Source organism: Chroicocephalus ridibundus, chromosome 1, assembly GCF_963924245.1.
Source record: "Chroicocephalus ridibundus chromosome 1, bChrRid1.1, whole genome shotgun sequence".
In the NCBI taxonomy this organism is placed as follows: Eukaryota; Metazoa; Chordata; class Aves; order Charadriiformes; family Laridae; genus Chroicocephalus; species Chroicocephalus ridibundus.
In genome coordinates, this window is record NC_086284.1 from 88,713,453 (window position 1) to 88,741,171 (window position 27,719).

At 44.5% G+C, this 27,719-nt stretch overlaps 2 protein-coding genes across 7 annotated transcripts in view; one reads left to right on the plus strand and one right to left on the minus strand.

The window, feature by feature from the left end:
- The window catches only part of CNKSR2 (connector enhancer of kinase suppressor of Ras 2), a 216,650-nt gene extending 200,757 nt beyond the window's left edge, over window positions 1-15,893 (plus strand). The window contains exons 21-22 of one of the 6 annotated variants that reach the window (XM_063342919.1): window positions 12,273-12,469; window positions 15,459-15,893. In XM_063342919.1, coding sequence (XP_063198989.1) covers window positions 12,273-12,469; window positions 15,459-15,674 — 413 coding nt within the window. In that variant the 3' untranslated portion in view covers window positions 15,675-15,893. The other 5 variants (XM_063342929.1, XM_063342934.1, XM_063342952.1 and 2 more) reach the window with 5 other exon arrangements.
- Window positions 15,894-18,742: 2,849 nt separating this feature from the next.
- On the minus strand, window positions 18,743-21,939 carry KLHL34 (kelch like family member 34). The gene is made up of 2 exons (XM_063342976.1): window positions 21,248-21,939; window positions 18,743-21,103 (listed from the first exon to the last, which is right to left on the minus strand). The coding sequence occupies exon 2, from the start codon at window positions 20,990-20,992 to the stop codon at window positions 19,205-19,207; it is 1,788 nt and encodes a 595-aa protein (XP_063199046.1). The 5' UTR covers window positions 20,993-21,103; window positions 21,248-21,939; the 3' UTR covers window positions 18,743-19,204.
- Window positions 21,940-27,719: the final 5,780 nt, after the last annotated feature.

The window sequence follows — 27,719 nt, forward strand, 5'->3', positions numbered from 1 at the left end:
CTTTTGTGATACGCTCAAGAGTAAAAATGGCAATGCTTGATATTTCCCTTCCTTTTTCATCCTGTCTTTTAAAAACAACAACAAGAAAATCTCTTCAACCAGGGATAAACAAGTCTCACCAGTTAAATTGGATTGAATTTGTACATCTTTATATTCTGCACAGTTGAACTCTTTCCCAAAGTGGTTTTTTTAACAACAAAACATCCCCCAGCTTTTCATATCTGGGATTTAAAATGACAATGGATTTCAAGCTCCATGGAAAGTTTCATATTTTATTACAAATAAGTGTAGTAGACAATAGAATAGGGTATGTACTGAGAGCAGCCGGGCTTTTGAAACTGCCCCATGTGCAGAGGCTGCCTACCCACGCAGAAAGTCGAAGTAAACAACTTAGCTGTACGCTGCTTATTCCACCTCTCTCTTTCTCTTTTCTTTGCTAACACAGGTCCACAAAGATTCTCGAGTTCTCAAGCCCTAGCTTTTGGATGTATGTAATGTCAGTGTGGTTTTGAAATCACCTGATTTCCTAGCTCCGTATTTTATCCTTCACCCAACGTTGCACAATGCTGGATTGTCAGCTAGGATAACGAAAGGAGCCAGATTGTGTTGTGCCACCTCTTTTTCTAGTTCATGCATCAGTTGCCAGCAGGATATTTTTCTGTGTTTGTAGCACGTTTGGTGGATCTGGGACACATTCTTTGCTTCCTTTCCCCTCATTCATGTGACCCTCGTCCAGTGCTTCCAAATGAGCTAATGTCTTTTAAACATAAAGCAGCCCAACCCAAGTTGGTTAGGATGTGTGTTGTTCTCTTGTTTTATTGTGGGGTTTTTTTAATTGGTCTTTGTTCTGTTCTTTTCTTTTTTCTTTTTTTAAGCATATCCACAAAGAGAGACTATATAACTTTCTGCCCTAAATACCTCTTTTGCATCAGGGATGGAGATTTTAATGGAGCAAGGTGTAATAGCAGAACAGTGCCGTGTCTCTGTCCTCATGAGCATAGCTGCATGCAGATTCGAAAAGCTCTGTAGTGCTGCTGCTGTATGCCAGATTTGCTATTTGCTCTTGTTTGCATGATAGTATTTCTAATATACTAATATGATATGGAAATAATGGCACCTCACAGTTCTTTCAACATATTGTATCACTGCTTTATCGTATTAGGCTAATACACTGCGAGAGTTGATAGCACCTCTCCATGTCAAATGGGATCCACTTCTCTTGGCACTGAACCGATTGGACTCAAAGTTTGATAAACTTATCATTAGCGAATTGGCACGACGGAGACTCAACTTCAGCCTCTTGCAAGCAACCTAATGGCCTCCGTTCAGAAAGTCAGTTCTGCTTGAATAACTTTGATGTTTATAACAGAGAACAGACCTGTTAAAGCATAGACAACCACATGCCTGGATATGAGGCCTCCAGGAAGGTGTCAAAGGGCATGGCCAGTCTTTTGAAGAATGCACCCTTTCCACAATGGGACTAGGCACAAAGTCAGATCCAGTCTACACGGAGCACATTTGCAGAAAATACTGCCCCCCGCACGGCAGAACTGAAGGGGAAGAGGGTCTTGGCAGGGGAAGGGCTTTGATGTCACTCAGTTTTGTTCTGCAGACCTTGAGGAATTAAAGAGGGATTCAGCCATGGTAACTGTAAAATCCTGTTGCTTGTACTGAACTCCAGTGAACCCGTTCAGGCCAACCAGACAAAGTCGTGTCATTTAAGCGTACTTCACGTTAGTGAAGGAAGTCACCTTACTGTGTCATGCTAAACTAAGTGTATTCTGCCAAGTGGAGGTATGTACAGACCTTTCGGAGACTTCCATTTATCTAACGATTTGTAATGAATTACCAGAGGGTACACTGACACTGGTTTGGATGATGACGGAGAAGATACCTCACGCTGAGATTTATTAGACTCTGCAGATAAACTCTTCAGTTCCTCTTTATCTTCTAGGACTTAAACATGTGAGTGATGCTGCCTGGCCGAGCAGGCACAAAGTATTCTCTGTATAACACCCAGACTCCAGAGGGCTGTTTTGGGGCCAGTATTTGCCTGGATGTCACTCAAAGTAGATTCAGATATTGTATTTATCATTATGTTCCGGGTCCCCTATGGGTTGATGTTTGCCTCTATCTCTGTGGTTAGAATGTGGATTTTCCTTAATATATTTGGCTAAGGGTGTATTGTAATAATGTTAATGCTAATTACTTGATATTTCATACTATCTTACGGGGAGATACTTTTAAAAAATGTATTTTGAAATGTTTTCTTTCTGTTTGCTCAATGTATGGTATTGCATTATGTTAATACCAATAAAATTATATATATATATAGTTATATATATTTCCCTTTTATAAAGAAGTAAATTATGCTTTTTTGCCTCACAAACAGGAAATGTGCAGTGAATAAAACTACATCATTCTGCCTTACAGCAGGTGACAAAGCTTATAATAGTTTTAATATTCTTTTTTGAAAAATAAAAAGTATAGTATGACATAAACTAGTTGGAAATTCATCAAAATGCATGTTTTGTGTTTCTGCTCAATGGGACTGTCACAAATCAGCCTAAATATTTAGCAATGTTATTTTGGCATCTTTAATTTTTTCCAATCAAAAACATACATTGTATTGCTATTATTGATTACAAAACTGTACTGTCATAAATTTTTGCCTGTTGGCCAAATAGACAAACCCACTGAGTTTTTATGACTCTCTTGTCTGTAGGAATTGATTTTTAAATTTAATTTAGTGCTCTTTCCAACGCTTGGCAAAGGCAGAATTTATTTTTTATATAAGGTTGCCTTTGAAGTATCTGCCTCTGCCAGGGCTGATAAATCACTGCTAAGTACATAAAGATTCTGCAACCTGAAGGATATGTCATTAAAGCCTTGTTGGAATGGCCTGCAACCCCAGCCAGTCCTTTACATTCTGTCATTAAATTCCATAATTAGTTAGAGGTGAAATGTTCTGGAAATGAATTAGAGAAGCAGAAGCAAAGAAAGATGTGACTCTAAAATGTCCTTTGGCTGCCATGTGGGCTTACACTGATGGCTTATTTGCGGCTCGTAGCCAAAGGCCAGCATCTCTCTGCGCTAGTATGAATTAGATCGTCTTCAGCTTCCTCTCTTTCTTTTCCCCACCCTTTCTAACATATTGTATTGAGTATCTTTGTTTTGCAGAGGCATTCAGAAGGGCTGTAATTAGCAGTCCCCGGCATTTAATTGCATACACATTTGTTAAATATTTTTCTGTATGCCTTAAAATAAAGTATAGAAAATGGCAGTAAATGTTTCTTTAATGAAGGCATTTGATTTATTCATGAAGTCAGGATTTTTTGGAGGTGTTATTTTGGGCTTAATAAAGGAAATAAGCCAGAAAATTTTCCGTTTTGCCTTTGCATAACCATTGTCTGTCAGGGCTGATGTTCATTTCCTTTCTCTCGCTTCTTTTGTGTGCAAAACACATTCTGCCCAATGGATGGGGAACAGACCTTTCTCCTGCGATGACTCTCGTGCCAGTTTTGAGAGAGAGCTTTACGTTAAGGGGCATACCTGTTCACAAGTTCATTATGACATCTGATGACATGAGTGATGTCTAGAAAAGCCACATGGTATTGCATTTCTCTCGTCACAGTAATAGCTTTTGTTTTCAAAGGTACTTTGAACTCTGTGCGGTGCTTACAGACCGTGGTGGTGTGATGGGCATTCAGCAGCTGACAGGGGGTGCTTAATCTTTGGCAGCGTTGTGCCCTACATAAATAACCTGTAAATCAGGGTGCTGATTAATTAGTCTGGAATCTAATCAGTGCAGCTATCATAACATGTGCAATTATAAATCCAATAATAAATCTGAATATCTGAATAAATATGACATCTTCTGGGATAATGTTTTCAGAAGTATTTCAGGCCCCTTTCGTAAATGCCTCGGGAGGTGCTTCCCCAGCAGACCGCAGTGCATTACAGAGGTAACTGAGCTGGCTATTAAATTAATCTGGCCCCCGCCCACACTAATTTACCATGTTTCTTTCATGTGGAAAGTAGGATTGCAATTCCTAAGTGATGCAAGTGCTTTCAAAAATTCCCCTCTCGGTGTTACGTTTTCATATAAATAAGCAAAGTTGGGATGTAGCCTGAAGTAGAGTTCATTTCCTCGGTGGGTTTTGCTCACCAGGAATACATACCCATTCCGTTCAGGCTTGCTTTCAGGTACCAAGCCCTCAAACCTTGACAGGCATTGCTGTTGTGCAAGCTTGACTGTGGCTTGATTCTGACTGGTGAGTAACGTCGCCGGGTCCATATCATTTGTCACTTAACCTTTCACAACTTCATATGCTGTAACAGCTTCGGTTTGTGAAAAAATGTTTTCCTGAAGGAGTAATTGCTTCCATATGACGCTTGCGAGATGTATCCGTAGGGACTTCCTCGTCCTATTTAAAAGTCACAGCATCCCCAGACGTGTAGCAGTTTACCCAGTTTGCTTCAGCTCCCGGCTTACCTCATAAATATGAGAAGTTTTTCATTGTTCCTGAACTGCGGGGACTGAGGGGAAGCATACCATCAAAATGTAATTGCTCTGTTTATTTCACTTCAACGTTGGTAGCGTCTGGGAAAATTAAACAGCACTTATATCAATGTGTGGCACAGAAAAATGTCAGGATATCCTATTTCATCGTGTTAAAATTCTCCCAAAGAGTCACTAAAATCTCTTCAGCAGAGGAGGGCTAAACTGATCTCTTCATAGGCAACTTAATGAGTAGAGCACTGTGTCGAAATACCAAAGGATGCAATTATAACACTGCTGCCAAAAAGTTCTGCCACTGATCAGAGTTCCCTGTTACTCTGGGAGGCTTTGGAGTCTCTTTCCCCTTACGCCTTCTCTGAAATCACAGCCCACCAATATAACCTCATGAAACAGCAGGGCTGGGAGCAAACATGGAGCTTCTCCTGATGCTCATTTGAGGTGTATAAGAGCTGTCAAGAGGCAGCACGAACAGAGCGAGCTAATTATTCCCTCTGTCTATGTTTTCCCTTCTCACTAACATATTAACCCATTTGCTGGCACCTGTACTTCATTGCTAACTAAGTGGATGTTGAAAATGCTTAAATGCGACTGTCAGGTCTGCAGGGAGAAACCTTGAGGATCAATTTATTTATTTTTTAATGCCGAGTTTGGTGTCAGCTGTTTTTAATAAGCAATTCCAGTTGTGTGGAAAGCTGAAGAGAAGTGACTTCTGGTAGGAACCAGCTCAAGAGTCCCATGAAGCCTGGAGGTTGAACGCGCTTCAGCCCGCCAGCTTACGAACTGCGGTCTGCAGGACAGCGGTGGCTCGCAAGGCCGTGACAAGGTGTAGGCAGCTTGTCATTGGAATACCACCAGAAGGGTGACCTGAGAGGAAAAGAGAGTCTCAGGCATCTACTGATGCAAAAAGAAAACTGCTAGTGTCATGAATAGTTCACAAAAAGAATTAGACCTTTGGTGCCATAGCAAAGGTTTAGCGTCTCTCGGCCCTTACAAAGGCTGGGGCCAGATCTTTTAAAAGCAGTTATGGTACCTAACTGCTACTGATTGAACTTGGCTCTAGTGGAAAATGCCTGGAATACCTTCAGAAATCTGTCCTGTGGGAGATCAGTTTTCCACTTGCCTGCAGAGTTCACTTCATTTCAAGAAACCAAATTATGCTCGCGCATGTGAGAGCAGAGGCAGCCTCCTGCCATCGGGTGGAAAACTCCGGCGTATTGCAGAGCTCTGTTGCGTTGGTGCTTTCCATCAACACCCTCTCTAGGGAATATCTTTTTTGCCTGCAGGTTTACATAATGGGAGAGAATAGAAACCGTGTACAACTATCCTAGTAACCCAAAAATACTGCCTCGTTAGAGGAAAAAATGCTATAAAATGGAAATTTAATGCTCGTTCTCTGACCCTCCAGCCACTAATGTTTCGCTAAACACATGTCTCAAAGCTTGTTTTTAAACAAGCTCCTCCCTTTCTTGACTCAAGACTTTGGGTAGAAATCCTGCACTTTCAGGTACGCGGGGCCAGAAAGGATGGATGATTACACAAATCAGAAAAGCACAGGCAAAGAGAAGGAATAACAGAGAGAAGGGTTGCAAAGGCCAGGCGCTGCAAAAGAAGCCCTCAGCTTCTCTCCAGCTTGCTGAAACTTTGGAAAGCATTAATATATACGTGTATATGTATACACATATACATATATATACACACACACACATATATATGCACAGGCCCAGTCAGACCTTGATTTTGCATAATGTGCCATAGGAGATGACACAGATTTCTATTTGTGCTTAGGCAGGGAAATGTGCTCTATGTTACCCAGAGCGGATGATAAGCAGCCGGCTTCCATGTAGACCTGAGCTGAATCTTATTGCACCTCCTGCCTGCTGTGCCATGCCGGGCTTCAACCCTGTGCTGCTTCATCCTTTTCTCAGGAATCAGGGATGTGACTTGTAGCATTTTCCTACCAGGACCCAACTTTCCATGTCACCGTGGCTTCCCCCATACCTGTGACCTCATGCACAGCACACAGCTGTGCGGACACTACTGTCTCCTTGTAAATCTTTCATTGATTTCACCATTCTGTTCCTTTTAGCTTGTAGTCTGGGGGGAAAGGAAACACCTAGCTTAGTCTGCCTGCCATCCCTCCAAATAGTGTAAAAAATGACTGTAATTCCTGTTTCTTTGCATCATAAGCATTTGGATATGTCTCCCTCTTGTGCAGTTTGGACTCTGATGATTAACCTGAACAGCAACAAAGATGAATTTAAGCCTTGCACTGAGAAAGCAACAACTACTTCTGAGGAGGATTCCTTCCCTCTCCTCCCCTCCAACACAGCTAAAACCCATGTCCACTCTCCTTCCACCCATTCACTTTCTCACCTTAAACATAGGGAGATCCCTTCTGCCTTTCTCCTAACTGTTCCCTGGGGTTTACAAGCCCAGCCAGGCTGTTGGATCCTGTGGACATGTACGTCCCTGCCCCTGCCTGCCTGTGAGCACACTTGGGCCAGCAGATAGCCTGAGCTGGGGCTCGAGAGCTGGTCACAGGAGGCCTCCCCTCCCCGAGGGACCCGCAGACATCTCTCTGCTGCACTGCCTGCCAGTGAAACCATTGCAGGACCAGGTGGGCTTTGGTAGACCTGTTAGTTAGACATGGCACAGCCAACATTCCGTGGCATGAGAAGATTAGAAAACACTTTGTCGGTCCTGGGATTCCATCACTTGGCTTGTGGCAGACAAGCTTATCTATTCCCAACATGGATACAACAGGGTCGAGAAGGCAAAGGAAAAAAAAGAAGGCAACCCAGAGATTTGTGCATCAGGGCCTGTTTTATCTAGCTTGAGACCATTTCCCAGAGGCCAGGGATGCTCTCTGTTTTGGCGGAGCATGTACTGACACTCACAGGAAGTCTCAGAGGTTTCAGGTAGGTGCCTCCCCTGTACGAAAGGTGAAGCAGAAAGGTGTAACTCTCAAATTGGAAGCAAATCGTTGGGATTTGTAGGAGAGAAATAGCATATGGCAGCTTGGCAGCTGCTTAGTAACATAATTAGTGATGTATTCTAACAAAATTGCCTCCTTAAGGTCCTGAGAAAGCTGAGCTGGTTCCTCTGCCAGAGCAAGTGAGCTCACCAAAAGGAATGAAAATGGGAGTTTAAATTTCAGTGGAGCCGGGGGATTTCAGCCTGACTGTGCCTTGTTCGCTCTCCGTCACAGACTTTGCAGCAGCTCGGCTTTCTCAGGGTTTGCAGAGGGTGGTAATTTTGTTCAAATGCAGGGCTAATTGCAAGTAGAGGAGTGGGCGGGCATGAGAGGAGTTGCACGATGAAGGAAAGCATGTCACAGAGCTTAAAGGCAGCACACAGCAAAGAGGATAGTGTAAAAACGGAGAATGAGATCAGGACAGCAGCGGTGTCCGTCAGTCAGGACAAGGAGTCTGAAGATGATGGGAGTTAGGAGGCACTGGCAAAATACAAAGGGGCCTCAAAGGAGAGCGTCAACTGTTGAAAAATCTGACTTCGTCAGCACAATGGGTGACAAAATTTATGATTAACTGTGTTGTTCTGTCCTTGCATGGGCAGTTCGGCGCAGTTACAATCCCTAGTGCAATCACTGGTTCCTCTGGTACCTCACTGGAAGCTTCCAGTGGCTTCAGCTTTTACAGGGAAAGCGAGTCACAGAGGCGCAGGAACCTCCACTGAAAATTACTAGAGGATAGTCCATATATTTAGAGCAGATTTATGAGAAATGTGTGCCTAGAGATTCTTTGTGTCCAGAGATCGATGTGTTAGCCAGCTGGGTTGCAACAGTGGCCTTCTGCATGGCCCTAATTCAGTACCATCATCCCAAATCATCAGTTTACACGGACCGATCATCTCATGATGCATGTAAATACCAATGTTAACTGTTTCTCTCCGGTCACTTTTCACTCGAGTGCCTGATGTTCTTATTTATTGCTCTTAGGATCTTGTTTATAAGAGGGAAATAATGGAAAGACGAATAGCCCAACAGAGGCAGGAGGTAGTTACATTTAGTACATCGTGGAGCTCGGGGCATGCTCTTTTCAACAACAAATGTCAGCACATTGTAAGAAATCCCACCAGCTTTTCCTGAATGCCAACAACCCAAACCATTCCTGACCTTGTTGAGCTTCACCCACCCAGCCACAATCTCCAGCTCCATCTCCTAAGAAAATGTAAAAGTGGATACAAATATTTACGGCATTTTAAGAAGCGAGGGCAGAGTACAAAAAGTTCGGGAGCTCTTTTGTGTGGAAAGCAGAATAATGAAAAATAATAACACACTATTTACTAGGCTGATGTATTCTTTACCTCCTGAATTTGATGGAAATGGCTTTGCATTCACTTGAAGACACAGCAGAAGCTGCATTGTTAAAAAATGTAGTACCTGTATATTCTTATATTTGGAGGATACGGTTCTGAATTTAGACCTTGTGTGCTGAAGAGTTTATGCAGCTTTATTTCTGTTCCAGAGTTGTTCAGGCTTGGGTGGGACAGGGGAACAAAGTTACTGCTTCAGAGAAGAGACCCTCTGTCTTAGCAGAAGGTGGAAACAGCTACCTGCCAGTGCACTCAGAGAAGCAGGGGAGATGCAACCCATGGATCAGCAGCCAAGTGAGGGTGAAAAACAACCTGCCGCATTGCCCCCTGTTCTGAGGTCATCTGCAAATCCCATTAGGCCACGTTTTCGACTTAAACAAGGCATTACCCGAGGCCTTATTCTTCCTTAAGGAGACAGCCCTGCTGTAATAGCATGATTCGCATACAAATCCACCAATTTAAAAAATGAAAATATGTTTTAATCTCAGCTGTATATCTAATCAAGTACCTCAGATGCTTTATGGTACCAAGGGTTTCACCAGCACCTACACGAAATCAATCAAAGCCTGTAGCAGAAGGGTGAGGGAGGGGAGATCTGTGTATAATCTCATTCCCGCCTACTGAGAGCCATTGAGAGCGGCACCACCACCACCTTCAGTGTTTCTCTGGAAAATATTAAAGGCTTGGGATGTGTTAGCGTGACACCCGCTGCCCTCTCCCCCGCCGTGGGTGGAACAAGGCGGCGTCTTGCCCTGTTTGAGCTTCCCCAGCCTCAGCAGCAGCGAGGCATTTAAGGGAAGGGACCTGCTGTTTTTCCTCCCTGCTCTTTCCTTTATAGCAAATCCCATCCCCTTTTCTACACGCCGCTCATAGCTACAGCACCGAGGCGGTGACAGGGCCTGGGGGAGGCAGCCCCAGCCGGGTGGAGGTGATGTGCCGATGCCGTCAGTGCTCTGCTGCCTAACCCTGCCTGCAGCGTGCCCCGGTAGTCCTGCGCCTCTTCCCATGCAACCTCAGAGAAGTTCCCATTTGGAATGAGGGTAGGAATCCCCTGCTGGCCGTCTGTCTGAGGCCTACGCTGAGCAGCGGCTGCCATGAGGAGCACCAGCCATGCAGACCACCAGGCCAGCGGCACGGGGGCGGAGGGCACCACAAGCCCCCCCAGACCGCCGTTTGAACCCGCACGGACCATGCTGCCTTCCAGGTTCATTAAAGGCATTTGTCATTCAGGATCGAACCTGGGGGTTGAACCCAAACATTGTCCTTCACCATGGTGGGGATCTTTGGTGTTTCAGAAAGCAATGGGTTTTTGATGGCAAGCCTGTACATGGTGGCTCGTTGCTGCTCCAGGCTCTACATCACCCTAGCAAAGTAAATTCAGATGACATGGAGTCAAAGCACTGACTCTCTTCTTCAGCAGACTTTCCCTCCACTAATTCCCTGAGGGTACAACATGGCAATGCTGCTGGGGAAAAGAGACTCAAGGAAAGATCTTTCTTGCCTTGCATAACAAGGGATAAGAGAAAGAGCAAAACAGACATATAATACTCCCCTGGCAGATCAAGGTGGGGTTTTGCCCTTTGCCGTTTATCAAATCACTCCCATTCCCCAGCTCTCAGACCAGTGAACTTCATTGTTCAGCAATACGAACTGATAGGAAGATCCCAAACATCTGATCTCGTTGCTGCATGGACTTTTTACAAATGCATAAAAATCAAGACCGCAGGGGATTTTAACCAGTCTTTAAGTATTCAGCTACCGAATGTCTTGCCCTTTAACACATTAGATGTTTTAGTATGAAAGAAATCAACAAGAGAAATGCATCTCATTTCTATTTTTCTTTAAGTCCTGGCTGCCCCTTATGGTGATGAACCCAGCTCTCCAAGCAGGGTAGCACATGATGGGAGGATTTAGGGAGCTCTGTACAGACCCACACCACCTGAGCTGTCCTCCCTGTTGGTGTTCGATCAAAAAAAAACCCTAAACACCTGAGGAGGCTGAGGTTCACTACTTATGGGTACTTCAGCACGTGCTGAACTTTCAGGCAGTGGAGATGGCCATGTCTTGGTGCAGGGTCAATCACAGGATAAAAGCATGAAAGCTTCATGAAAGCATCCTGAGGACATGGGCAGCTTGGGCCACGAAAACATACACCGCTATGAAAGCCAAGACTGGGTGGGAAGGTCCCAAGGGCTTTGGAGACAACTGGGAGGCCATGCACGGGCAGCAGCTGGCCATCACATGTACAGGTGTGTTGGTGTGTGAGGAGGAGCAGGGACGGAGATGCCTGGCCCCCTGGCTGGCTGCTCCCCCAGGGCTTCTCTTGGTCACCACTCAACTGATCCTAGCACTTCCCAAGTTTGTACAGAGTCATCAAACAGTTTCTTCTGGGGGAAACGGTGCATGAGAAGTTGAAACGTTTTGATGCTTTCTAAATATGGGATATGGTGTAAGGGAGAACTTTGTAGAGTGGAGTTGATGGTTGGACTCGATGATCCCAAGGGTCTTTTCCAACCTAAATGATTCTATGATTCTATGATTCTAAATAAAGCATTTCAAATGCTCGTATCAGAGTAACATTTCATCTCCAGCCTTTGCTTGATTTTGTTTTTAGAGAAGGAAACTTTCTTTTTTATTTTTTCCTCTAAAATGCTTCCAGTACTAGTTAGAACAAATATTTTAAAACTTAGAATAAATAAATAAATAAACCTAGATTGCAAACTGCTCTGGTTTGGTTTGCCGCGCTGCTGGGTAGTCTGTCATGAATGCGCTCTTACATGCAGTCCATACTCTGCTGCTGAACCTTCGGGTAATAGCGGAGTAAAAAAACACCAGAAGTGACGGTATTACTGACTATTGAACAACACTTTTGAGTATCAAAAATAAGACACAACAAGAAGTGGACTTTCCTAGGAAGGAAAATGCCAGGTAATTCCAAGGCCACCATTGTAAATATAATCTTGAATGCCGAATCAACGCTCTGAGACCAAGACCCGATCCCTCATCACCTTCCTCAGCAGGATGCTTCCAGGGCTTCCTTCCCTTGTAATAATGAAGTCACCAGCGTATTTAACTGCAGTACTAGAGATGTGGTTTCTGACAGAATGTCACTGTAATATTACTACACCTTGCACTATTTCTCTTTTTTTTTCTTCTTTTTTTGTGGGTCAAGACTTTACATTCTTGAAAGTTTTTCCCCCTTTCTCCTGAAGGCAGTAGTTAGTGAGAAGGAGCAGTTACAACCACAGCACTTATTTTCTGGAACTTAGCAGGTGTGAAACGTTCTCTTTTGTGGTCTCGTTAAACCTGTTAAACATTTTGCGAAGATTTTTGATAGATCTTCCTATAATCACATTAATGATACATTGTTCCTTTCTCTATTTTTTCCTCTTTTTTTTTTCCCTTTTTCTCATTACAGTTGAAACTATAGAGGAAAAAACAGCAGACTCCTTGCAAGATTTGTACAGAGCCTTGGAGCAGGCCAGCCTGTCTCCTTTAGGAGAATACCGGATTTCCACTAAGCTGGAGTATAAGAAATCTTTTATAAAGAGATGTAGTGATCCAGTAGTCAATGAAAAACTGCACCAGCTGCGAATTCTGAAAAGCACTTTAAAGGTGAGATAAAAGAGGGAGGAAAAATCCTGCCCCAGGGTTGGATCGGACTGTATTGTATTCGGAGATTAATTGTGCGCAGCTGGAGTCCAGGCTGAACCTAGTGTGCGAAACAAGGGAGGGAGACATGGGGAAACACTGGTCACAAAGCAGAGAAAAATGTGCCTTGGGAGAGCAGTCGAAGTGAGGGGATCAGTTTTTATTTCTGCCCAGATAAAATGTGTCAGCTGCCCCTCCTCTAGCTAGTCTAACAGAATCTGACACCAAATTATCGGAGGAAACCTTAATCCCTTTTTGTTACGAACGTTTCCATTTACCAAAACGCATTCACTCTGTAATTGCCAAAGTCCAAAGTTAAGTGAAGCCAGCCTTTGGGAAGGGAGCAGTAACTTTTACAACACTTGATTATTGCCTGGTTGCTGAGCTCGTCCAGGAGGAAACCATGTACTTGCTTTCTGTGTAAGCTGATAGGATCATTGTATTTAATCAGTAGGACTGATTAAGTAAATAGATAGTGGTAATGACAGATTCGAAGATTTTTATGGTTATTCTAACTGTATCACAGCTCATTTAGCCTCCCTGTCAGCTTCATTGTTTGTTACAGCAGTCTCAATTCTGTCTTGATAGAGATTTCCGCAAACAATATGCTGGATTTCCCCAGGGACCCTGTTAGCTATATTAAATTACCACATTTTAAGTCACTAGATAATTGTACAGTGGATTTTGTAACAGCTTTTATCAAGGAGGGCTTTATCAACATTAATTAATTTAGTTTTCCATCACCTAGAGAAGCATTTAGGCAATATTATTTTCATGCTGTGGGGCTCCCATCCTTAAAAAATCTTACGCATGCCTAACTTCCCGCACTGTATCATCTCATTGAAGGTAACTACTACTTGTAGTATTGTCTGGGTACATGAGTCTTTACAGGATTGGAGGCTGGCACAAAAAGTTAAGATGCACATGCTTTCCACATGACTTCTACAAACGTGAGAAACTGAAACAAAATCACAGTATTCTCAGACTTTCCAGGGTGGCAGGAGGTTCACACTGTGCTTTTGCACCATGATGGGATCACTCACACCAAAACTGTGTTTCAGTATCAGTAGCTTGCTGCCATGCTTAATTGTCTGTCTTGTTAGCATTTATTGATACCTGAGCTACATTATGCCAATGGCTTCCTACAAATGGAATTGCGTTCCTCCAGGGAATTCCCAAAACAGCTCATCCCCTTGTCGTGGCAGATCTAAACCTGTCGCCATTCTTGTTTGGACCTTGAGTAGCAGAAATCATTCTTAAAGTACATGACACCAATAATTGCAAATGCAATGGCAGCAAGTACCAAAGACAGGTAATTGCTGTTTCATGCATAAAGCAACACGTGCCGGTTTTGCAATGGCATCATGGTAACTCATGACGAGTTTCTAGCTCCGTTATAGCCCAGAGCTCCACCTCTGCCATCCTACTGGGAGTCATATCTAACGGTAGCTACTGCTGCTACCTAATAAGTTGGTTTTGCCTTTTATCCATGCCTTTGATTTCTCCTTCCTGAATGCAGCCACTTGCACTGTTGAAGTTGAACTCTCCTTGAATTTATCCAAATGAATAGTAAGCCTTCCAAATTGCTTCTAGCTCTTGTCCATAGGTTCTCTGTTCCGTCGGCTGAGTCCTTAATGAAAGACCCCTCTTCTCTCTTTCCTGTGACACAACACAAAACCGTTCTCCTGCCAGTGAGTACGAGCTCCTTGGCTGGTAGTGCCAAGGTGTGGGGGACCAGCCACGATCTGCAAGAAGCAGGTTATGGTAGTTCAAGCAAGAGATACGGTGATCGGGAGTTCCCGTGGTTTCATTTCCACTGGGCATTCTCGGCTTGCACCACTGTTTCTGAAAATGAGTATTCTAACACACAGCATGAATTAGCTGCTGTCTGCAAAGCATGAAAAATGTCTTTCAACCTACTGCTTATGGGTGGCATCTCAGCCCTCTGACCTTCTGATCCTCTCCCACCAACATGGGCTGACACAGCTTAATATTTCCCGCTAACACGCTTCCCAGAAAGATTTAACAGACTCGTATTATGGACATGGAAAATGTGAGCTAGCAATGAGGAGCGTGAAACCCGTCTGGCAGGGGGATAGAGGGGAGGTTGCTGGTGAACATACCGTTCCTACGCAGAGGAGTCATGCTGGAAAGCTGCATGTTTCCAAGGCTTATGTCTGTTGCATCCAGCTTCCACTGCTTGCAACAACCATGAGCCGCTACGGGTTTATCAGAGGCTTACTCTGAACTGTGCCGGCTGCCTGTTGTCTCTCGATAAACTAATCACCGGCCGGTGATTATGATACAGCCACACCGCCTGCCTCGATGAGGGGTTAGGAGTTAACCAGCAGCTACGTTAGATTTTACCCGTTTCTGCCTTCTCTTTGCCGCTGCAGTGGTAGGAGGAGGTTGCAGCCAGCCCGCCCATAGCATACGCTGGATCTTTAACAAAGATGAGTTATCATTAACACGGGGGTCCTTGCACAAGCCTTTGCGACGTAGCACTCAGATGTCCCCATGACAAGCCTGGTGAAAAAGGCCATCTGTCTGCATCCCACGCACCCACGCAGCATCGCTTACGCTGATCAAGAAGAGCAAACAGATGGCACTTCGTCGTGTGAAACCCATCCTGAGAAATGCAGGCTGCTAATAGTAAATAGTGCAGGGCGTGCTTTTTCTTGAGCTGAACAAAGCGGGAGGAGGGGGAGTGGGGATGTTTCTGAGGATGCTGGAGAAGGCGAGGGAAGCCCTTGCCCCGCAGGGTGATGTGTGACACCCTGTAGGAAGGGCTCCTGTTTGCGAGCGGTCGTATTGCAGTCAGATAGTCCCCCTGCTTTTAGGGGCTCCCTGGCTTGGGTTTGCTCCCCCCATTCTCTCCTTCCAGCCACGTGATTGATTTTGCCAGTGACTCGTCGCTCACATTGACTCTTTGCTTGTTCCCTTTCTCTCACAGGCCAGGGAAGGAGAAGTAGCCATTATAGATAAAATTCTGGATAATCCAGCTTTGACGTCTAGAGACTTTCAAGAATGGAAACAAATGTACCTTGATATCTTCATGGACATCTATCAAAGCAGCACCCCGAGGGACTCCGTTAATGGCTCGTCTGAGGTTGATGCACTTATAGCCTCCTTAGCGCACACTCACTCTTACATTGAAACGCATGTATAAAGGTCTCTCTTTTTGTCCATTTGCTACACTCCAGCCTTTTACTCAAGTGCATAAAGTAGTTTTTCTATCAATATGTGGGAGCTCTAGTAAATTATATTTTAATGTTACTCAGCTGTGTGAAGTAAACCTTCAATGGTCAACGATACCACATCTTTAATGAAGATTTGTATATTTTATATGCTACCAACGCTCTGCTTGTGTTTACCTTCTGTGAAATAACAAACATGATCTTTAGCTATTAAAGAAAAGTAATTAAAAGCATTTTTGGAAGACTGTGGCCTTCATGCAGGAAGTTCCACAAGCTAAAGGTTTTGTTATCGAAGGTCACTTTTACAATGAGATTTTATATTATATAATTCCAGTATTGCATTGCATTTTTGGAGTGCGGGTACTATTTTGATGGTGGGAGAAAAACAATTTTTGTATTTAATGAGAAACTCTAGGAGTTTTCTTAAATAACAGGGAAAAAGTGTAATGCGGCCATTGTGTTTCACTTTTGTCAAACACACAAAAGGGTGAAAGTCAGCAGACACAAATGACCGATGTGAATTTAAGTATCAAAAGGTCAGGTCTTATTTCCTTGTCCTTTTTCAAAGCCTGTTGCTAAGGTTTGCCATCGGTGCAAAGGGATGCTGGTTTGTATTCTAATTAAGACCAAATTATGTGTTACTTGTCTCTTAATCACATTTGGTTGATTTTTTAAAAAAAAAAATAGTGATGGCACTGTCATTTATGCTGCTTTTGTGCTGAAGGTATCGGTATAATGTGCAGATTTTGCAAAAGAGAAAATGTAGACTTTGAACATCCTTGGTAGCGACATTTCTTTTGCCCAGAAAAGCAGCAGTGGAAAAGGTTCCCAATGAAATGCTCCGAATCTGAGAGGCTTTGAAAATTCCCACAATAGAAAAGGAATGAATAGGATTTTTCAAGTAGTCTCCTATGTGTTTTCTGAGCTGTGAAATTTGGCCGTATGGTATGCAGGGAAAACATATGATGGGAGCAGAGCTGAGCACAGAACCTGAAAAATAACTGAGGAGTAAAAAAGCCTCTGGTTTGCTTTTGAAGGGGAAGGGATGTCTCTGGGTTCTGCTGGGTTCACAAGCCAATTAAAATGTTTTAAACTTCCGTGAGATTCGTGATGTGCTGGAGACAGCCCAGTGAATATGGGTAGAAATAACTAACTTAAAAATAATTAACTTAGAAATAATTAACTTAGAAATAACAAACTCCTTAGAGTTAGGCACATACCTGGAACAGGAAAGTGGGAGGGAAATCTTAAATTGCATATTTAATTTTTATGGGCTTGTTGTCAAAAAGTGATCAGAGCATGACAAAATATTTCTGCTGCTTTTCAGTATTTTGCTGCGTAAGTTAGGACTTACGACATGATTTAATAATGCTCATGTGAAAAGGAAAAGCCTCCTTTATACTTTTTACAGTGAGTTGTACTCTTAACCAACTTATACTATTGCCTGTACAGCTCGGTGAATGTACTTTAAACTTTATGAGCTCTGATATTTCCTGGCAGTTATATCCATGAAGGGATGAAGGAAGAATGGACAGATTTATTTTCTCTCTCCTCCTTTCTTTTTACGTCTCTCTCTTTCTCCCCTTTCTCTCTTTCTCTCTTCTCTTTTTCTCCCTCTTTCTCTCTTCTCTTTTTCTCCCTCTTTCTCTCTTTCTTTCTTCTTATTTTATTGCATTTGGATTGCAAATGTTTTGCAGATTTTGCACAATTGTACAGAAGAGTGGCCTTTCTGTAGCCCATTTTCAGTAATCCTATATTCAAGTCAACATGGATGACAAATCATGTATTAACGTTTGTATAGAATTCTGGATCCAGTGTAATATTTGTACCATTAGAAGAATATTGTTTGTATAAACTGGACATTTATTTACTGCATGGGTACTGACTTGTATATTAAATTTGTGAGGTTTTTGTAAATTTCTCTTAAAAAATGCTTGACTTGAAATGGATTGTGTTATTGTTCCAAGCATTTAGATTCTCTTGCTATTGTTTTACTGGACCAAAAGTAAATATATTCATATAGAAAAAAACTCTTTATATCTGATGGATGTATATGCACATTGTGTAGTTGATTCCTTGTCAAAACCAAGGCAGTTCAGAAGACTTAGATCTGTTGCTATGCAACAGCTATTCTGCCTGCACTTTACATTAGTAAAGTCAGCTTGATTGCTTTAAAGGTGAAAATTAAACATTACAGTTTTTTAAGCTAGTCTAGTGACAAAGAACGTGTCCTCTCCATTGTGCTGCCTTCTTTTAAGACTATTAAATGTTCTTCTATATATATTTTTATTGTATTAACTCTCAGCCTAGAAAGGGAACACTGTAAAATGAAGTACAATAAATTTAGCTTTTAAATGAACATTTGTGACTCGAGATTCAATTTACTCCATACCAAAGTGATTCTGCGGCATCTGACCGTTTTGCCTGCGTTTCACAGATCCACGCACCTTAATCTGTGCCTTCAAACTCTGCCAACACAGCCAAAAAGAAGTGAGACTATTGCTGTTTCGTATGAATAAAGACTTCTGAAAACCTTCGGTTACTTCCCTCCCCTTTGTACTCTTCGATGAAAGTGAAGCTTTTTTGACTGCAGGATTCTCTCATGTACTAGTTCAACAGCTATGAAGAACTTTACCATTATGACCAAGTACGGTAAAGCAGCGTATGCCACCGAGGTAAGTATTTAAGGCATTAGTTACAGCAACTCCTGTAACATGTTTCTTAGAGGCTAATGATAAGCATACCCATTCAGCTCTGGCCATCTAAACTAACGCATGGTTTGGATAAAAAATAAATGTACTGTACCGGTAATGTGTGTCTTTAACACAAATTAAGCATCTGAAAGGCATGCGACAACAAAGGCTGCTCAGAGAGAAGTGGCTTCTATGAAACAGTCACTGTTTTGACTTACGGCTATAACTGAGTCTACATATCAAAAAATCCATGCCTTCTCACCAGTAATTTCATGCTGGTTACCTAAGACATTCTTGCCTACTATGTAGCATATCAAATAGTACTTTTTCCTTGGCAGTACTTATTATTAGTTCTCATAGGCTTCAATTTGCTAGTCTTTATACATCTCACTTTTATTTTGCTTAGCCATAGCATAAAAATTCAATAGCACTTACCAGCTGGGAAAATTACCTCTGTTTAAGAAAGCAGAAAAGACAGATTATATTTTTTAACCTTTGAAAAATTTGACTTGCAACACCTATTAATTGCCATCTAGGTATTATTCTTCAAAAGTCAAAGATTATGATTCTCACTCATCGCCTCTAGACGTGCTACTTGCTCCTTCTACAGTGAGATCAGCTTCCAGCTCTATAAATCCTAGCACTTTTCCCGTGCTGGAACCAGACTTTCTTGCCTTTTTCCACCAAGTGTACGGCTTATCAAAGCAAAACCTCCGTTCGGTCACAGTCAGTGCCATTGCAATTTTCTTCCTCTCCAGGACCCCCATGCTGGCTCCTCTCCTCGGATGGTTATTCCTCAGCGTGTGAGCTCAGCAGTTTGGCGGTCTCTTCTGCTGGCTGTCACTGTCCTGCTCATCGGCCAGTTCAGAGAGTTGCAGCACCGCGCACTGCAGCCCGCACCAAGGCAAGGGGGCTTTGCAGATCTCTTCCCAGCCGTCGTTGTCGATGTCGTAGCCAACCACATCTTGCGTGGGGACCTCCTGTGAGTTTTGCCATTTCTTACCCCCAATAAGAAGAGCTGTTTCCTCTACCACTGCCAGGCCATAGCAGAATCGATCATAGATCAGTGGCCTTAACCGAGTCCATTGGTTTTGATCAGGGTCATATCTTTCTATTTCAGAGAATGGTTCGTATAATCCTAAAAACGTGAATATGGCTTCTCTGATTGTTGCCATCTGATGCCCAAAGCGAGCAATGCTCATGGGAGCTTGTTTAATCCACTGCCCTTCAAGTGAGCTCAGAGAATATAGGTCCTTGCTTGTGTCGGCTGGATCTGTGTACTTTCCGCCTGAGATGTATATAGTATTCTTGCAAATGGCACTGGCATGGCCGTGTGTCTTGCATGGCAATGCCCTGGCCTTTGTCCATCTGTCCCTGCTGATGTTGTAGACTTCCACAGACGAATGCAGTGACCCGTCCTCCCCCCTGCCACCAATGGCGAAGATATCCTGGCCTAGGACACAACAAGAAAACTGGCATCTCTTTTCCAGCATGCCCGTGGTTTGGGTCCACGTGTTAAATCTGGGATCATAACGATGGACCTTGTTCGTAACCGATAAGATCTTTTCGGTTTTAGGGTCACCCGGGGCACCACTTTCTATTTCCCCACCCAAGACATAGAGGAAGTTCCCCACCACGCACACACTGTGGTTCTGCACCCTGTCCCGCACCTGCGTGAGAGCTCGCCATTTGTGATTGTAAACATCGAAGGCCACCACATCGGTGACAAGCCCCTCACTTGCCGTCCCTCCCCCCAGCAGAATGATCCGAGTTTTCTGGTTCCTCAGCGTGGTGGACTTATCCTGCAGGACAGGCTGTTTGAAAACAGACGTATGGTAGTTTATTGCCTTAATGATCAAGCACTTAATACCTGCGGAGAGGGGCACTTCTGACTGTGTGTAGGTTTTTCTCAGCTCTTCCACTGGGATGAGGCCGAATCTTATGTGCTCTAAAAGGCTGCCAGCGTGAGCCAGCCTGGATTTGTCCTCCTTCAGCCACAGCAGCACAAGATTCAGCAGGCGGGTTTCTTTCACCATGGGGAGATCTGGTGATTCAACCACTGCTAGCAAAGACCTGAAGTTCAGCTCGAGCAGTCCCGACAAATCCAAGTCCAGCAGCTTCCAGAGATTATTGACAATGTATTTTTCTGTTGCTACTACGGCATCTGGCAGGTAGAACTTCCTGGCCACGTTGGCAGAGAAGCAGCAGTTTTCCAAGGCAAGATTGTTAACTAAGTACTGATTGCACAAGCCAATAGCATCAGTCACTTGCAAGTAGCTTGCAGCTTCCAAGGTATCTTCCAGGCTTTCAAAGGAAAGGGGCAACAAGGAAGTGTAAATGAAATCCAGGACGTGCTGGAGACCGGTGGGCGAGACAACTTGCAGGTGAATTACACTGGCTTTAGACTCTTGGGTATAACTTTTGAACATGGCTCGGAAATAGTCGCTGGAGCATGCCAACAAGGACTTGTGTGCAGGAAACTCGTTTTCCTTCACTTTCAGCAAAATATCGCACAGAAAGCCCTCTGATCTCAGGGTCTGGTACTGGGTGAGCACGGCGGTGCAGTGTGCTTTGCAGTAGGAGAGGAAATAGCTCATGGTAGGCAATGCAACTCTTTCCCCTTGAGTTATCAAAGCTAAAATGCAATTAGATATTGGAACAGCTGCCCGACTCAGCAGTCATTGCTTGAATTCCCAGCAGACCTCCAGCTGTTAGAGAAAAGCCCAACCGGAAAAAAAAAAAATCAGTCTCTTGCCTGACATGGGGGGGACAGTTAGTAGATTTGCAGTGAATTCAATGCATTCCTTTATAGAAAAAACAGCTGAATGTGGTAACAGCTGTAGGATGCTTACTTTTCGCTCCTCCGTCGCTTGCGCAAGGATGAATGGTCCACGGTTGCGCTGAGCACTTGCTTGGCTGGCCATCGGGTGACAGATGAGGGAGCTAGACGACAATCCCAACAAATGACGCTTTGTGTCTGCTCAGCCGTCCCCCTCGACCCTTCTTGCTCCGCAGGCAGATCAAATAGATCCTGTCTGGCTGCCAGCGCATGGCTCTGAGCAGACACAGATGAGCGGGGAGCACTGGCTTTTCTCCTCTCTCATTTGTGTTTCAAACTCAGATAAGTTTAGACCTTGACGCCCCTGGGACAGCAGCCCCCTTTTCGTCCTCTTTTCGCGCTCTCTTAGGAAGCCTCCGCTGACGATCAAATCAGCGCCCGGGGATTATTACTTGAAGATTTTCTAAGCCCATAAATCTTTGCCCGGCAGGCACTAAGACAACCAAAATATCATGATTAGTCACTGGTTTGATTTGACATGCATTTCTGGGCGCTTTGCTTCACATGACACCGCCATAACTCACAGCTACCAGAATAGCCGCAGGCACATCCTCTTGTCCCCCCTTGCCCGGGAGCCGATCCTGGGCAGGCAAGCAAAGGGGCCAGGGACTGGGAAGACGGAGGAGCTTCCACCGACAGCCGCAGCCAAAGCAGCTGACTTGGAGTGACCTGGCTGGAAATCACAAGGGTAACACATTCGCACAAAGCGGTGACAGAAATAGATTCCCCCAGTTCGGCTGTAATAAACCGAAATCTGTTTATAGAGGAGGCTTTGCATAATTATGCTCTCGGTTACCAGCTGGGAACAGACCCAGAGCCCCCGTGGATGGGCTGGACCTGACTTGCTCAGCTTTCTCACTTCCAGTTTGTCCCAATTAGAAGCACGTATATGGGGATTATCCCTGATTTTCACCCGGGCCCTTCAGGGTCTAATTTCTACCAGGAATAGCAGCTCTGAATGGACTACGCATTCTGACCTCTTAAAGCTAGCTTTTATTTTTCTTTTTTCTTCCCTGTGTAACTCTGGGTGGAGGTGCTCAGGAATCTCCTCCTGACACCTCGTTTTCCAGATCAAACACAGTTGCAAACCTTCACAGGGCTGCTAAATGCCAGACCACTTTGCTGCATCATCAGCCAGCAGGCTTGAGGGCGGAGGAGGATCCCGCAGGACTAAAAAATTTTGCCTTTTGCTCAAGCCCAAGGTAAAGCCTTTTTACTGTATTTGCTTATAGTTATTTATGTGATGTCGTGAAATTCTGGCTCACCCCTGTAATCGAGGGGTTCTTGGGAGCTAGCTGGATCCTAATGCGGATCGTACATGCTGGTCAACTGTTGTAGTGGACTTAAACTCTCTTCATAAGTAGACTGATACCTACACATGCTCTGCTTTGTTTGTGGGGAAGGACTCCAAAAACATTATTCTTTGTTGCTGTGTAGCTCTGAAAATTTCCTGAAAATTTCCTGCTTGAATCCACTTACCACCATGACATTATAGACCATAAATCTTGCTAAAAATTCTTCCCCCTTGCTAGCAAAATGACATGTGTGGGCAGTGAGGATGAAGAAGCAAAGGGATGCCTTGTTTCGCTTTTCCAGTGGCTTTGCCTACGTCCATGCTGGGACAATTCTTAAGTGTTTCAGATGTTGTTAACAAAGCCGTGACATTGAGTCCAAACTTCTGGTCTGATGCTTTTCCTGTTTTGCACAGAATGGAGACCAGAGACCTCTGTCAGTCCTCAGGGACGAGTCCTTAAGTGTTCCTTCTCCTAAAGATACTGTTTTCCCCAGTTTAAACCCATAAGGTACCAGATTTCAATAATATGAAGTGCAGAAGAGCACCATGGCACTTTCCCCAGGGGACCAAGCAGTGAGCGCAGGGGAGCAGGGGGGCTGTGCCTTCAGCGCAGGATCGAGTTTGAGGAGCCTTTCTCCGTCAGTTCTGGCACAAGCAAGTCCTGGCACCACCTCCCCTTCGCTGACAGTCCCTGTCCTCCATCAGCCCTTCACTTGTGCTTACACAATAGCTCTGAGGCAGGGGGCTGGGAGGTGATGCCAGGAACCGAGGGTCAGAGACAAGTAGGGCAAATCCAAAAATACAACACCAGAGAGGTCTCTGCAGCCCCGACCAGGTCCTCAGCCTCCCTCACTGTGTGGCCCCCCAATGCAGATGCAGTGCCCCAATCCAGAGTGCAGCAGAGGCCAGGAGTGGGCCACTGGCTGGGCAGGCAACTGGGGACCCACCATCAGGAGATCCTTGGAACATGGCTCCTGCGCAACACACAGAAACTGGACTGGTCTTCTGTCATTGAGCCATAGCCAACAGCCCCCCCGAGATGGTTATATGTGCTTTGTGCATGATGGTAAGCCACAGAAGCTGGGACCGAGGACACATAATTAAATCCTTCTTCCCCCAGATCCAGATGTACCAGAAAGTGGTCAGAGATGTGACTTGGTCAACTGTGGGTATTGCCAGCAGCAGCCAAAACACATTCCCTCCATCAAGTGATGCACTATCAGGTAAAGGCAACGTGCCTTTTCCTCACCCTCCGCAACACTAGGCCAGACACTGCCCAAGCTTGCACTGGTTTTCCTGGCACGTGTGAATCATAGAATCAGAGAATGGTTTGGGTTGGAAGGCACCTTAAAGAACATCTTGTTCCAACCCCCAAAGAACCAGCACAGCACTGACCTCAAGCTCTGTAGCTCTTCAGAGAGGCCAAATGAGGCTCAGGCTGAACGTGCCTGTGCCCAGAATGATGCAGAGTTAACCAAACCGGTTGTGCATCACTTGCTTTCCAAATAAATTCTGCATATGGGCTGCAGTTTATAGAGGTCAGTTGCCAGCTGATTACAGTGTGCTGCCACAGGAGCCGGTGCTGATTTAACTGACCTGATTTAATACCAGTGCCAGACGAGCAGGTCCTATAATTGTATGCAGATTTGCTGTGCAGTTCCCTCTCAGACCTACTTCATCTTCATGGCAAGCCAGCTAATAGAAATAGTAAGAATCATGATCCTTATAGAGCTGTTTATTTGCCCGGAGATTTTTTTTTTTTTCTTTCACTTATAATTGAAACAAAACCAAATCTTTTCCAGTTCCTTGCTCTGGAGTGACAGAGAAAGATTATCATCATCGAAATGAGGTTTCTCCCTGCTCCACTTTTAGTCAGTTAGCTTTGCCCAACTGGGGAGCCTACTCAGCCAGAACCCTCCTTTGTCAACAGACAAATTATCTCCAGACGGCAGCTGTGGTCTTCGGCACCTTTGGAGGAGTATTTAATGTCCATTAGCAAGAGAGCAGGCAGTGACCAAACAGCTAACTTATGAATCTCAGGAACAGACCTAGCACGAGGTGGGACGCAGTCAAGCCACGGTCTTATTTTTCTCAAATGTAATTTGGAAGATCAGATCTAATGTTTGACTCACTGGATGGTGCTTAAAATTAGGGAAATATTAGTCTTTCAGTGATACATGATTTGCTGGGTATAGATAATACATTTTTAATCATGTGCATCATTTAGACTTTAAATTAGATTTAGATTTCAGGCTTTTGGTATATTTTCTGTTGAAATCATTGCTGTAAAACAGTAGACAGTCTGCAATAAAAAAGAAAATTCAGACGTGTGCTGTGAAAAATGTTGGCTTCCATGCTTGCAGTTTTTTCCTATACAAAGATGAAAAATGGGCTGAATTGCAATGCCATATTCAGTGTAAGCTTGCAAGTAGGCCATCAGTTAATAAACACTTCAATTACCATTGTAAATTTTCCCAATTATTTTTTTAAGAGTAAAGGTTATAAAAAGAGTTGCACAAGTAAAATTAGGCTCATTAGTAACAAGTGGCTTACTGTAAAATATTCATTATGAAAATCCACGGCGGAGGATTTCTAAGCTACACTTTGTTCCAGAAAAAATCAGTGCAGTCCAGAGGATAACAGAGCAAACGCCTCAGATGCTTGATAATGTACTGCATGAACAAATACAGCAAAAGTGAGCCAAATGATGAATATAATAGGAATGATGTGGCATATAGGTTTTCTAGAAAATACTAATCAGAAAGATCGTATTGATTCAAGTTGTCTTGTAAAAATCATTGGACTACAGTCTGTACTTCATCCTTGAATAATCATATGGGTCACCCCATCTATTTAAAGCAAAGGATGTTTAGCCCGAGAAAGCAGTCTTTAAGAGCAAAACAGCAAGAGGGAGATATTTTCTTGCAGCTAAAAGCAATGTATGGTGAGATCATGTCTGTGTATAAAAGTCCAGGAGAGAGTTACCGGCTTGGATGAGGTGGGCTGAGGCTGTGAAGTTTCCATTTTGGCAGGGTTAGGCTGGGGACATGCATGGCTTTAAGCACTGTCTGTGTGTGAAGGAGAAGGAGATGCCCACGGGACACCCTGCTCCCCAGGAGCTGAGGGAGCAGGAAATCAGTGCAGGGCAGTGCGTCCCCCATCCTGTTGGAGGGGTCTGCAAACCCTCAGCACACCATATCCATCCATGTGCCACCCAGCAGGGATCCGTGTCTGGGGACAATACTGGCAAGAAACTTTGACTGAGCGCAAGCCTCTGTCTGCCACTGGGGAGAAGAAGAGGTTTAGCGTGACCCAGAGTCAGAGGAGGGATCCCAGCCAAAGCCCGCTGCAAGGCCATGTCTGCTAAGCCATGGCTACGTGGCAGTTTTCTGTAGTTTTGAAGAAAATGGGGAGGAAAAGAGGGAATACCGTTGGCACACCCGGTTTGGGGGTGCCATGCCCCACTTGGGTTACGCTAGCACTAACTACACTGATGCGAGAAAGCATCGTGTGTCAAACTGTGAAAGCCGACATGAAGGAACAGTCTTTCAGTCAGCCTGTGCCTCATTCGTTCCCCCTCTTTTTTTCAGGTTCCCTTTCGTTCACCTCCCATGAAGACAGTTGTGGTTATGGCTTTCACTGCTCTCTCGGTGGGTTAGACGTGACCTTCTCCGGTGAATAAAAAACAAGTTGGAAAAGTTTTTAACTCAAGCTCCTGTTTCAGAGCGGCTGCAGTGGGATGAGTCAGGCAATGCAGCTGCAGGATAACGAAGGTGAATGTGTATTTTAACGAGCCTATTTCAGAGCAGACGTTCTATAGGCCTTCAAAGCGCTTCACAGCGGAGGGCAGTTTTCACCTTCTGCTTGGGGGTCCGTCTGCTCCTTTGACAGCCTGGTGGCACCAGAGATGCTCTGCATCCAGCCCTTGTTTTTTTGCCACCTGGCAGCCAACACTGCCCACGCTGCAGTGGGGACAGAGAGGGACCTGCGGCCCCTGCCAAAGAGGACCTTCACTCTGCATCCAGCTCAGGGCTGCTCGGAGACCGTGGTGGCTGCTGACTTTGCACACTGAGGACATGTACAGCCCTAGCTGAAGCTGCCCTCCTCACAGGTCACTTGTGCATATGTGGAGGTCCCCTTCTATTAAAGGAACTCTTCTGACCCCCATGAAGCCCTCCTGCCTCCCAGAGACCTTGTGGCTGGTTGAACTGGTTCCCAAACTTCATTTGCTTGGGTACATCTGGTGGCAAAAGCTGCAGTTTCAGGCTGTATGACCACTAATGGCAGGAGAGCTGGGTCTTGCCCTTCTGTCTGTGGTTGGATACACCCAGCAGCTCCCAGCTCTGCCCCCACTGCAGAGAGGCCATTCCACCCTGATGTGGTTTCTGTGCTCCTAGTGATATGTGTACCCAGTACAAAACCAGTATAACTGGGATCCATACCTCAGGTCTAAGAAAACTGCAAGGAACTGGAGACTGGCTCCCCATGTTGCAATGGTCTCTTAATGCATTTACTTGTAATTAGAACTGGGATTTGTTTCTACAGGGACAGAAATGCAAGGAAAAACCAGTGCTCTGGGACCACAGAGGAGAAAACACAAATGACATTTTCCTCTATGAGTACACCATATAGAAGAAGTAAAGCTAAGAGTCTCCATGGAGTTTGCTGCAGACTGCAGAGGTCTCTCTGAAATCAAGAATATAAACTGGTTAGGATTCAGCTCTTCCATCTTCTTCCATTCCCAAATTCACATTCAAGCAAACGCTTTCTAAGATGTAAATTGTTGCTTAGCAAAATAAATCTTACAGTGTAAGCAGATGCTGTTAGCACTGTTACTCTATGAGATAATGGGAGCCTGATGTCCACACTCAATTGATCACTGAACGTGTTCCTAGAATCTGTACAGTATTTTATCGTCGTCGTCATCACTCTTAGCAGCAGCAGCATGTTACCTGGTGACTCTGGACACAGTCCCTCCATGATCTCCAACTGTCAGGCTTACCCTTGGGACTGAAAGGATTGCACCCGCACCTGCTGATCCTATTGCATTTGCTCACAAGCACTCAGGTTTCAGAGTGGGAGAGAAAGCTAAGCCCTTGCACCACCTTCCAGCTGCATTCCAGTGAGGATGGAATGAATCGTACATGCTGAAGGACGGATGGTGGATGGCAAACCACCGAGTTTGTAGGGG